This window comes from Eucalyptus grandis, chromosome 10, assembly GCF_016545825.1.
Source record: "Eucalyptus grandis isolate ANBG69807.140 chromosome 10, ASM1654582v1, whole genome shotgun sequence".
NCBI classification, from domain to species: Eukaryota; Viridiplantae; Streptophyta; class Magnoliopsida; order Myrtales; family Myrtaceae; genus Eucalyptus; species Eucalyptus grandis.
Window position 1 is genome coordinate 20,271,877 of NC_052621.1, and position 12,824 is coordinate 20,284,700.

The 12,824-nt window shown below is 42.4% G+C and overlaps 2 protein-coding genes across 5 annotated transcripts; one reads left to right on the forward strand and one right to left on the reverse strand.

Annotated features, from left to right (window-relative positions):
- Positions 1–252: 252 nt before the first annotated feature.
- Positions 253–1,433, reverse strand: LOC104422190 (protein OPI10 homolog). Its single transcript, XM_010034440.3, is given in 3 exon segments — positions 253–757; positions 760–968; positions 1,062–1,433. Coding segments are annotated over 3 exon segments (594 nt in total). The 5' UTR covers positions 1,165–1,433; the 3' UTR covers positions 253–475.
- Positions 1,434–2,745: 1,312 nt separating this feature from the next.
- On the forward strand, positions 2,746–7,693 carry LOC104422191 (cytochrome c oxidase assembly protein COX11, mitochondrial). Of its 4 annotated transcripts, XM_018864409.2 has the most exons (10): positions 2,746–2,942; positions 4,187–4,448; positions 5,392–5,489; positions 5,690–5,788; positions 5,914–6,050; positions 6,164–6,216; positions 6,694–6,766; positions 6,866–6,970; positions 7,164–7,244; positions 7,341–7,693. In XM_018864409.2, exons 4-10 carry the CDS (start codon positions 5,746–5,748, stop codon positions 7,440–7,442), a joined length of 594 nt encoding a protein of 197 aa, XP_018719954.1. In that variant the 5' UTR covers positions 2,746–2,942; positions 4,187–4,448; positions 5,392–5,489; positions 5,690–5,745; the 3' UTR covers positions 7,443–7,693. The 4 variants fall into 4 exon arrangements, with proteins under 4 accessions (XP_018719954.1, XP_018719952.1, XP_010032744.1 ...); XM_018864407.2 differs by having other exon boundaries at positions 5,690–6,050; XM_010034442.3 differs by lacking the exon at positions 4,187–4,448 and having other exon boundaries at positions 5,690–6,050.
- Positions 7,694–12,824: the final 5,131 nt, after the last annotated feature.

A 12,824-nucleotide genomic window follows, 5' to 3' on the forward strand; every position in this document is an offset into this window, starting at 1 on the left:
ACAGGAATGAAGCAAAAGGAGGTTATAGCTAATGACAATTAAGGAAATACCATCTTCTCTATTGAAACCGATATTTGAATTTAAAATAATAATCTACAAAGTGCTCCTCTTCTTTTTTTCATATACGTTTAAGAACACCTCTTTACTCTTGGTGGCTACCACCTTCGATTGAGGTGGCCGATTAGAGGACCATAACAAGGTCATCGTGGTAGTCCCGGGCGTGCCCCGTCGCGATAAATTCCAATAATAGCATTGAAGGACAACGTCGACTAAAGTTCGGGCATGATATTAGACACGCTTAGATCAATGTACAAGCGTTAGACAACTTAAACAATACGTAATCTACCACGTTCAAGTCACGAGGGAAAAGCGTCAATTTTAGCTCAAATCTTGCCTGTTCTTCTCAAGCACCTAACAAAGCAAGGAAAAAAACAAACGAAAAACAAGAAGAGAGAACAAAGAGAGAGAGAGAAATCTACAAAGCGAAGCTCTTGAGGTAGTCGGGATCGCGCTTGGCCCGCTCCTGGAACTTCTTGAACCACCGGTCCAGGATGTCCGTCGGCACCACCAGCCTGCTCCCGTCCACCCCGCAGAACGACTGCATGAAGTTGAACAGGTTCTCCCCCACCCTCATCGCCATCCGCTCCACCCTCCTCCCCTCCGCCGCGTCCAGCGACGGCAGCGCCCCCGCCTCCTCCACCGACACCCCGATCTTCGCCGTCAGCGGCGCCGCCCCCGGCGACGTCAGCTGCAGCTGCTGCCCCCGGCGGCGGCGGCGGCGGCGTCCCCGCCGGGCTCCGGCCAGGCGAGGGGGAGGACGGCGGAGGGGCGGGACACGGTGACGGCGCCGCAGTAGACGAAGGGGGACCCGGGGGACTGGACGTAGACGGCGAGGGCCTTGTCGGGCGGGAGGGCGAAGCCGTTGAGGAGGAAGATGCACATCTCACGGACCTGGTCGTACGCTTCCCCTGCAGAGAGGCGAAATCGAGAGATGGGTTTGAAGGGGAATCGAATCGGGGGTCGAAAAAACGGAGATTGGGGGAATCGGCGGCGGGTCTTACCGACGAAGGTGTTCATGTCGAGGACCCAGTGGAAGGTGTCGATCTGGGCGAAGGCGGAGATGTCGATCGGGAAGCTCCGGTCGGGGAACACGACCCCGAACATCCTCGGCGGCGGCGGCGGCGGCGGCGGGATTAACGGCGATGGCTTCTGTTCCCTCTGTCGGAGAGATTCTCGAGACGGCGGAGGACGGAGGCGAGGTGGTGGGGGAGGAGGCGGGGCGGTATTTGGGGGAGGGAGCGGAGGGGAGGAGAAGAGTCCAGTAGAGTCTAGAACAAACCAGAGGCTGCAAAAGTCGGAGGAGGAGGAGGAGGAGGAGCAGGAAAATGGAGTTTTGGCAAAAGGAGGACGGAGGAGGTCCACGGCAAAACCCATTTTTAATTCAATTTCCACGGCATCATGTTGAGTTTTCATAATATTATTTTTGCGATTTTCTGCGGACATATATATATTTGTATCTAATGTTTGTTCGTGTCTATTATAAAATAATTATTATTCGGTTTTTTGTTTTGGTCAATGTTGCGTATCTATTGGGAAATTTGTTCTTGAGCACTGAGGGGCGCGGTTTGGGAGAATTAAATGTGAAAGACCTTTTTTTTTTTGTGTGTGTGTTAATCTTGCTTTAAGGTGAAAGGGCTTTCATGAAAATGAAAATAATTTTCGATAAACATTGTTTGTATAAAGAACTTTTAGTTTAAAAAATGGAGGAAACAAAAATTGTAACAGCGACATAACTCAAGTGAAACTAGAGAGTTTGAATATAATTGTTGTTCAAGACTGCATGATCCAGGTAAGGCGATGTTGAAGATACGCAACCTGAAGTGGGTCATATAGGATGAGGATGATAAGCATCAAGTCTCAAATTTGGCTGCACTTGACTTGGATTTGCTTGACTTTGTCCCTTCGGGCTTTAAATTGAGCACCAACCTAGACCGACGTTATCTCAAGACCATCAATTCTGCAAATCTGGCATTGACCCTCCGGATCTAGTTTGACCTCGGCGATTCTCGGCAGCCGTCCCTCTACAACCGTTCACGCAGTGGCCTTGGTTCAGAGAGAGCGGTCGGAGAAAAGTGAAAAGCGTGCTATTATTTAGGAGTAAAGGGAGGAGTACGGAGGATTGGTGAGAGCATAATTAGAATAAAAAAACGGCATTAATTATGGGCTCCAACATTTCGAAGATGCTAGATGCCCCATGCTCGTGGATGGAGGCTTTGAGATGATGGCTTTTTGGAGGAGTTTGGGCTTCTAAAAACAGTTATTGAACGCTTCAGTATTTGCCCAAATTCTAAAGTTAAATATTTGAAATGGCGTCCACCCATCGTTGCAGCGTAGAGGGTAGAGCTTGTGTTCTCCACCGAGGAAAACCAGGTTCAAGTCCCTGCACCCAAATGGTCTTTGCTTCGGGATGCATTTTAAGTTTATCCATTTATTTGTTCTTGCAGGCCATCAAAAAAAACATAAAAATAAAAATAATAAATAAATAAATAAATAAATATATATATATATATATATAAAATTTGAAAAACTTATATTAAAATACAATGAAAAATAAATAAAAGGGGGAAGTCGCGGGTCGGCACGTCCGGCCCACTTGGCTAAGCCTCTGGCACACCTCTCCCTTGGCCCATCTTCTTTTCGTTTCTTCTTGGCCCACTTAAAATCTATGCGTTCGGCTGTGAGAAACTGAAAGGGAGAGGGGTTGAAGAAAGACGACGATCGCCTGTGGGCCGGTGATCCTCGTCTGTCCGGAGTGCACATCTCGCGCGACCACCGATCGCCGTCTCTGTCCACGTTCGAGCAGGAATTTTCCCTTCTCGTCTCGTCGCCCGTCGAAGCTTCGCCGGCGACCGTACGACGCCAAAGACTCCGGCCCGAATCAGGTAGGAGTTCCGTTCTCGAACATCATAGTTTTCGGCCCTGCTTCTTCGGGAGGGTCCATAGGACGCTTGATATAAGTAATAAGGTCGATCTGTAATCTATAAATGTCCGTTTATGTTTTCGTGTGTCGAGATTCGAGACTCATTTCACCGTGAACACGAACCCGAAGCTTGTGGTCCGAAGCGCGTATCATGTGTTTGCTAAAATGCCCGAAAGAAGACCGAGAAGTTTTCATGTCTAAGCTTGAAGCCGATTCATACTTTCGTTTATATTCATCGAATCCTGCCTGATTCAGGTCTTTTCGTTATGTTTACGTTGCGATTTCGTGGAAATAATCGTTCGTCGTTGAGTCGACCGTAAATCCTCCCTCTCCGCCGGAAATCTTCCTTTCGCCGGCGTGCCCTACTGTTCGAGGCCATTCTAGTTGGCATTTCTTACCATTCTAATGCATTCGCGACTGTTGGTTTGCTGGAAATTGAGGATCGAAAATTTTAGCTTCGTTATGGTTCTTTTCTTTTGTTTTTGTGGTCGCCGGAGTGAGCCGCCGGAGTTGTGGGCGCCGGCGGGAGTAGGTGGCAAGTGGTTGGTGTTGGTTCGACGGCAGCGTGATGCGTGCGGAGGTGGCATGGCATTGGCAGCAAGGTCTTCTGGCTCGGTGAAAATGGAGTTCTGGAGGAGCGCTCCTGGAGGCAGGGGAAGAACACAAGACAGTGAAAACTGAAAAGGACAAAAGAGAGAAGAAAAAGAAAAAAGGGAAAATCAGGGAAAATTCAAAAAATACATATAAAAATATTAAAAAAATCATTTTTAATCCGACTCAGTTGGATTTGGGCAGATGGGTGGGGTCAATGGGTCGGATTGGGTTAATTCCGAGTCTTATTCGGACTGTTTTACAAATAAATGCCCCTAAACTTACTTGCTAGAGGAGAGATGTTTATACCTCTAAGGTTGGGTCGCAAAAAAATAAAGCCAAAATGTATGAATGGCAATTTCAAATAAATTTTTTTTTTTCAATAGAATTTGTCTCGACATCTTGAATTTAACTTTCTTGTTGACCTCTATAGCGAACCATCGAGAAAGGGATGTGTCGCGATCAATTTGGAGTGCTGAATTCAAGACGGACAGAAGTCGAAAAGGTCCCTTCAATCAGTGACTCGATGATTTGCCAAAAAAAAAATCAGTGACTCGATGTATATTTATATTGATAGAATTAAAAAGGATTGTCTGATGCACAATCTTGGCGTAGGAAAACCGACGGCAAGTAGGCCGTCACATGTCGAGGAGACATGTGGCCAATCATGGGTTGCCAAGTGTCAAGACGACCCGACCCGACATCGAGCCCATCGGGTCGGGTATTTCTGGCCCAGTAGAGAAAAAAGAGCCTTGGTTCAACGGAGAACACGAATCATAACATCTCGCTTCGTTGTTTCACCCTCCTCCCTGCCTTCTAGCTTCGAGTGCCAGAGGCGCGCTCCCGTTTGGTCGACGAGAGACCTTCATTGATAAGGGTGAGATTTGTCTGCAGATTCTTTGACCCCGTTCGGATCATGATTGCGCATTTGCTCCAGCGCGTTTGCTTGCTTCTTTCTCTTCGAGTTTCCGCCGCGCTTCCTGAACCCATTGGACACCGAAGTTCTTCTCGTCCCTTCCGCCGCTCCGTCGCAAAGTTTGAGGGTTACCCCGGAGCGAGACGTCGGGCTTAGGATTTGACTTTTGTATGCAATTGGCACCTGATGATTCCGTGATTGCCTCGGTCATTTCCAATTGCTGCAGCTGCTGGGTTTAGTGTTTCTCCTAGTCATCGTCAGAGGAATGTCGTGTTGAAATTATCAACTTTGCGAGTTTTGATGTGGCGGGTTGTGGTTGGCTTGTGCTGCAAATGCATTAAAAGAATCGAAGTTGGAGCTGATACCCGGAATTTGCTTGAAGCTGTATTGTGTTGATTTATATTGGCAGTGGAACCCTTTTGAGGTTTTCCGCTTCTTTGTTTATTTGTGCTTATTGCTTGAGATTGGGAAGCATCCACGAGTAGAGTGCATGCTGTTGTGGCATCCCAGCGGGCCCTTTGTTCATACGTTTGGTTTTGGCATAACTGACTCCATTGAGTTCCCCACCATAGAACTCTACTTAAAATGAATATGCAGTGGGCTAAAGCTGTCTGTTTGAACATGTAGTATCCTTCAATCTGAGGACATTGAATGTCATTTTCTAATGCTCGCATGCACATCTATCCGTTGTGGGTGGGCATTCTAATGCAAAGTAGTGTTGAACTAACCTATTGAACAATGAAACTGAAGGAATCAAAGACATGGTCAACTATTTTATGCTATTATGCTTTTTTCTCCTTCTATCACGAAGTACTTCAGTGGAATTTAAATTTTGATGATCTCTCCTTTTTTCCTTTCCTTTCTGTGTACTTTTCTCGTGTCACTTACTGCCTCTTTTGTTCAGCTCTAGTCTCTCCTAAACATGTCATTGTCAAAGCTTGGTCGGAGAGTTCTTTTGTCGGCAAACCTCGTTAAGATACCGCATTCACCTCTTGGCTTTCAGTGAGTATATCCTACTGCAGAATTTTGAATGAGTGTACTTTAGCCACTCGTGTGATGAATATTTCAGAACTTTCAATAATTCCTGGATTACAGATTTCCCACCCCTTCCATGAGGAAAGAAAAAAGAGGACTAACTTCAAGACTCTGCTTGTCATCATCATTCTATTCCCTATTGATTGCGAATTGCGATTGTTGTGTAGGTTCAAACATGGGATTCCTGGGCTAGGTTTCTGTTACGCACGATCTGTCTCTGGATATGGTGGACCTTCAGTTAGTGATGTATATTGCTTGTTGCGAAGGTGCAGATTTAGTACCTGGTCACCTAACAAGTCTTATGAGTTTCCAAATGTCTCTGTGTATAGTAGGAAACCCAATTCTATATTCAATACCCATCGCCACTATGCGTCGCATGCTTCTTCCACAGAACAAAAATCTCAAAAAATGCTTCTATACCTGACGGCTCTGGTCCTCGCAATGGTGGGATGTAGTTATGCTGCTGTACCTTTGTATAGGAGATTCTGTCAGGCTACAGGGTATGGTGGCACTATTCAACGACGTGAGGTGAGATTTGAGATTTTTCATTTGTCCATTGGCTGTATGATGTACTCTGTATATATAGTTTATATTTCTTTTGACCACTTTGGCTGATCATGAATTAACTCTGTTATGTTTAGACCGTCGAAGAAAAAATTGCCCGACATGCTAATGATGGAACTGTCGCCACAAGGTATTGGTCTATTGTTGAGTGTTCCGCTTGGTGATTGCGAAAATTGCTTGTACCTCAGGGTGGTTTCTAGTGATCTTTATTGTGTCAGAGAATATCATTTCGTGTGGCATTTCAGTTTCTGATTCTTGCTGGTAGGGTACTTGGCTGGGTTTTAGGAAATCTTTTCTTTAGAAACATGTTATATAAGGCGGTGTGGTTTTTAAGATCATTTTATGGTTTCCTATAAAATTCCGAGGTGGGGTTCCTCATCATCAGAGGGAAAAAAAGATGTGAGAGATAGAGATAAATGGAACTTTATTATAAACTGACACAATTATTTGCAGTTTCTAATGCTTCATCATACCTAGGAGTTGATATTGTCCTTCTGATCATTTTCTTGGCACTACTGCTTTAGATGCACTTTTTTTTCCCTATTTATTTAATTTTTAAGTCTATTCTCAGTGTATTCTTTATTTGAGAATGCGAGTTTTGCTACAGGGAGATTGCAGTGCAGTTTAATGCTGACGTGGCTGATGGGATGCCATGGAAGTTTACTCCCACCCAAAGAGAGGTTTTTCTTTTCTAGATCATTGGCTAGAATGCTCTGTTCACATATTTTGTTTGCCTATATCAAAGGGACACAGTCAACATTCTCAACTTATTTTTGTAGGTAAGGGTCAAGCCTGGAGAAAGTGCCCTTGCATTTTATACTGCTGAAAATCGCAGTTCAACACCAATAACTGGCGTTTCCACATACAATGTTACTCCCATGAAGGTACTGCTGCCCAACATTCATTGCCCCAATAAAATGGATGCGTGATGTACTTTTTTGACTAATACGAGCCATCTGTTTGCTCATTGGGGTGATTCATCCAGTAGACTACTTAAGCAAGAGACCATGTCCGTTGAGATTGCTTTACCCTAAACAATTGAGATTTATTCTGGCTAAATTCGTCTGCTTGTTGCAGGCAGCAGTTTATTTCAACAAAATACAGTGCTTTTGCTTTGAAGAGCAGCGGCTACTTCCAGGAGAACAAATTGATATGCCTGTAAGTATGATATTCCTTGTGTTCTGATACTTTGCTTAGATGGACTTTAGAGAGAATACAATTTTTTTAACACTGGATGTGCTCTCATATATGCAGGTATTTTTTTACATCGACCCTGAGTTTGAAACGGATCCTAGAATGGATGGCATTAATAACTTGGTTTTGTCATATACATTTTTCAAGGTATCTGAGGACTGATTGACTTGTACTTATAGCAAAACTTGATGAAATTTTGGATGGCAGATACTTCAACAAAAGGCAGCTAGCTGATCTGATTATGCCAAGTAGACTGCTTTAAGCTTGGACAGGCATAATATAACGTGAATGTTGTACACCCACCAGCAATCTATGGGTTCACTGCGTAGTTAATGTGGAACCTTTGTTGTTGCTGGCTTTCTTCTCACCAAAAAGGTTACAATAATAAGGTTAACTTCCACATTTTGAATGCACTTTTGCTGTTTTCTCTGTCTTGTTTGTTCTGTTGTGATTAGACTGATCATCGGCAAGTGGTAGAAATAGAGTTAAGTGTTGGGAATTGACTTTTTGGACCATAGAATGCTATCCTCCAATCTTAAGGTCAATGAGGATAACACAATAGTGGGGAAAATGTATTGAAGATCTTGTTATCACAAAATTCTCTACAGCAACATTGTCCTAGGATACTATTAATAAATGAGTAGATTGTGAAAGAACTAACTGCACGACCACATGTTAGAACATTTAAAAACTAAAGTACGGGGATCAATGATCCATAGCAATTTTGCATGGTTTCAAAGTGAGGAATGTCCAATCTCAATTAAGCTGCATCCTTTTCAATTGTCATCTGCAGTTTTGTTCCACATCGCTCTACGCGAATCTCGTCATTTCTTCTTTTACTCGTGAACATCTCATGGAAGCATCTCAAAAACTTATGTTTAGTCCATTTCAAGAACTTATGTTTATCTCAAAAACTTATGTTTAGTCCATCTCAAGAACTTATGTTTAGTCCATCGAAAAGACTGCGCCTATACATGTGTCATGGGCTGATCGGCTCTTTTGGATCAAATTGGATTGTCGGGATGCCTAAGCCGCCAAGCCTTGCTCAGATCGTTCACTCACTTGCTCACTCGGATCTTAGAGTCATTCACTTGCTCGCTCACTCGGATCGTAGAGAGAGAAAATGGTTATTTGAATATGAAATTGAAATACAACATCCCACTTTTTTTTACTACTTAGGGCTTCGATACATTTTGAAATCAAGAAATTTCTATTGGAGCGGGTGCTATCCGAAAACAATTAGCCGATGTCGATTCTTGGTAGAATGGAAGGAATTAGGAGAAGAAAGACCCACGGGTAATGAATGGGAAGATTGCATAATTGGAATAAAAAAGGATTTTTAGGTAGAGAGAGAAGCTCTGGAAGAGAAATGAGCCTTTGATTATTGAAATGGTTGGATGGGATACAAATGAGGGGACGGTATCCCTTCTTATACTTGAGGCCCTCCGATTATAACCATTGATTGAGTTTTCATTAGGCGGACGAGATCATACTGCCCAACCTACCAACTACCGACACTAATGACCGTAGAATTCTAGACCTTTGTGCAATTACCGTGTCGCTCGCCATTGGAACATTCCAGAAGCTCTCTTGCGGGAAACCATGGCAATCTTGGGAGGTCCTATGACATCCTGATTTTTTGGGTTTTGATTTCGATTGGATAAGTTGGGCCTTTCATCGATGCGCCTATAGTGTTTTTTTTTTTTTTTTTTTTTTTTGAGATGGTTACTTGTGAGATAACTAGACTATTTGTGGAAGTTATTAAGAGATTTTAATGTAATAGACTTAAGGATTCGACCAGAAATTGGCTACTCGACTGTGTCATCTACAGAGATCATTACAGCATAGATATAAGTCAATTATGAATCAGAGATAAGTCGGTTTGATTGAGATATGTGGTTAAACGTGGGTGATCCTACTAATTTGCAAAATTCTTGTTGACTGACAGTAGACTGATTTTTCTATTGTTTTGGTACATTGTATCTGTATTTGAATCATTGAGATTTTCATGACAATCGAGAGTCGCCAATGTGTCGAAGGGGTTCACTGTAGTTTGAAGAAAATTGATCATGTGTCATTTGCACTAAAATTTTTTAAAAGCTACCCGATAGCTCGAATAACGCTAAAAACATGCCGGAGTGAAATTAACCGCGAATTTGAATCCAATTTCTAAGGTTCTGTCATGTCACAATAAATTCTAGGAACGTCGACTTAGTCTTAGAAAATTTTTCTATAACCCGATACTTTTTAAGAAAAAGTCGACATAAGACCGTTTTTGTTTAGAAAAAGACAGGGATCGTTTTTTATTGCAAAATTGGGAAGCAAGTGGGTTATATTGGTGAGGAAAAATATCGATTTGATCGAGAACTCGACAATGGGATTTATTGAGGTTGAATTAGATTGATTGGAGAAGAAATAAGTGTCTAATTGAGGGAGAAGACTTGTAAATTCGTAGCTCCCCTTTGCCTAGCCAAAATGGACCATTTCAAAAGTTGTAGGGGGTGCATTGTTGGCAGAAGGAGAGCCAAGGAGATGCTGGTGGTGGTGGATGGTCAATGAGACCATGGAAGAAAAGAAATGGCCATTGGTGGAGCCCTTGTCCCCCTCTCCTTGGTCCTTGAGCCAACCGGTCATCACCATTCCCCCTCCACCTTGTTTTTTGCCCACCAGCAGAAGCAAAGAGCTGCTGGAAGCAGCCATGCCACCGCCAGAGCCACTCGCACGTTGCTGCCCTCGCCGTCACGCTGTTCACGCCACCACTCGCCGCTCGTTGCCCCTGTGAGTTTGCCCAGCCCCTTGCACGTTCCAGCCCTGTTTCGTCGTTCCAGCAGCCCCCTCAGCTCGCGTTGGAGTTGTTTGGCCCACCTCCAACCTCTGTGAGTGCTCGATTGAACCTCGATTTAGCCCTTTCTACCTTTCTCGATCAATCCCCGCTTTAAACCATCCTTGTTACTCATTTTTTCAGCAAGAACATAACAAAAATTTAGTGGGTTTTATAGCAATTTTTAGGCCCATTTTGAGGTGGTTCTGGACCTCGAAAGCTTAGCTTGCTTTGGAGAGAATTGTCCCCCGTTGTGTTCCCGTCGATTTGAACCGACCAGCTCGCCGAACAAGTGAGTTTACTCACTAAACCTTACTTAGTATGTTAATTATACTTAAGGGTTATTTAGGTTATCTTAAGTATGGATTAATGATAAGCTAGGATGGGTAGATTAGCCTTAGAATGGGTTAATGTAACTTAATTAGTGAGATTTGTACAATTGATGATGGATTAGTTGAATCCAGTGAAGTTCCTGCAGTTTTGGTTTCTGGACCCTTGCTGATTGCCATTTTTGTGGATCGAAATGGGTTATGAATTTGAGATTGATGTCTTCTTAAGAAATGTTTTAGACATCCTTAGCTACAACATATATTTTTCTCAAGATTTTTAGAGATTTTAAAGAATGAGATATGGGCTCCGTCACTTTCAAATAGAGCCTTAGTTTTCGCTGGAATTTGTGACCTTTTAGGATTCTAGGGGTTTTTATTAACTCTTAGGATTCAAATTTCAAAATATTTTTTCCAAAGAAGTTATTTTTTATATCTTCTAGTTTAACATACTCAAATTTCAGATCAAATGGATATAGTTTAGACCTCAAATCAAATTGATTTCGGAAAATAGACTTTCTGGAAAACGGACACAATTTTGTACTGGATTGAGCGATTTACTGGGTCGAATTTAGAAGGATCTAGGTTAAGATGTCTTCATGAAAAATTTTCTTTTATGTGTCTTTTACAACATATTCAAATTTGGGAATTTTCTGAACTCACTTTATTTGGTTTTTGGATTTAAATTTGGAGACATGCGAGCGAGCCTATTCTATCAATTTAGGGCTAGTTATGATATTGTGATGGTTCTTGAGGCATAATTGATGATATAAGGTCGGTTTGTGCCATGCCTAGAGATTATGCTTGATGATGCTGTGAAAGTTAAGAGAATCCATCCCCAGTGTGTGTTGGTGGATGTTTATAGTTAAGAGAACCCATTTCTAGTGTGTGTTAATGGACGTTAATAGTTATTAGTCGTTCCCGGCGTGTGTCGGTAGTTATTATTTTAACCCTGGTGTGTGTCGGTGGATATTATTTTAACCCGGCGTGTGTCGGTAGATATTATTTAACCCCGACATGTGTCGGTAATTATTATCTTTCCCTAGTGTGTGTGTCGGTAATTATTATTCTTTCTCGGCGTGTGTCGATAGTTATTAGTCATTCTCAACATGAGTCGGTAGTTATTAGTCTTTCCCGACGTGTGTCGGTAATTATTACTTTTTCCCGGTGTGTGTCGGATAAAACTGCTCGTATGGGTAGTAATAGTTAATTAATTGGAATGCATGTTGATTTGAATTGATGGATTGGCGTGTGTCAATAATTATTGCTTGAATTGTATTGGTAGTTCTTGTTTGTATGGGCAGTGATTTAATTTTGATTCTTGCTTTGATGTGTATCGATAGTTCTTGCTCGTGTGAGTAATGATAAAATAGCGATTCTTGCTCATGTGAGTAATGATTGGTTTGGACATTCCAAATTGGTGTGTGAATTTGCTTTATACACATAGTTGTGATAAGAACTGTGCTGACCTACAGGGAGGAATTGAGGCCAAGATAAGCCTCTATGATTTTATATGATTGTGTGTTTAAGACATCTTAGGCATATTACCCTCTTAATCGGGGTTTAGAGTGTGAATTCGGTCAGATTTATATCTCACCCCGTCGTAGACTTCATTTTTCAGGACCGTAAGGTGGAAGACTTGGAGCCAAGTTAAGGGAATCTGAAGTGTAGGTTAGATAGGACAGTTTCTTTTTAAGAGTCAATCATTTGAAGTCTCGTGGTTGTAAACTTTTGTATTTGACCCGGTGTGTATTTAAAAGCATGTTCATTTGAAAATTTGTTGTCATACTTTTTTTTATCCTGAGATGATTATTATCAAGGGATTTATTATTCGCTTCCGCATGTGTAATAAAAAAAAAAGGTCGGCGACTCGTCCTGGGAAGTCGCAAAATTTTTTATCGACCATTGAGGGATGAGCACGCGCTCAAAGATCGGGGTGCAATAGGTCTTCCTCGAAAATGCACGGTCCTTGGTTGCATAAACCTCTTGACCGTGACACATGCGTAGTCAAATAGTCATATGCTTTTGAGAGATGTTGGATCTTGAAGATTATGAAGAAAAACAGAGTGCCAATCAAAGCTGGTCGCACAGGAAGTTAAAGAGTGTCATATCTTTATGTCCTCGTTCCTTGTTGGAAAAGCATCAAGCATAAAGTGATTTTTCACCAATGAGAAAACCTTGGTGGTGCTCTCAGGACCAAAAGTTTCCCAATTTGATAAAGAAGCGTAAGATTGAAGACTAAACATTGCCAATGCCAATGTGAATGACGCCAGTTGTCTTTGATCATTATCATCATATATAAAAAAACTACATAAGCTTTTCACATCTTTCATTAAAGAAAACTAGGAACTCCCCAAACTTCAAAAAGAAGCATGCATGGCGCTATATCAGTTGGTT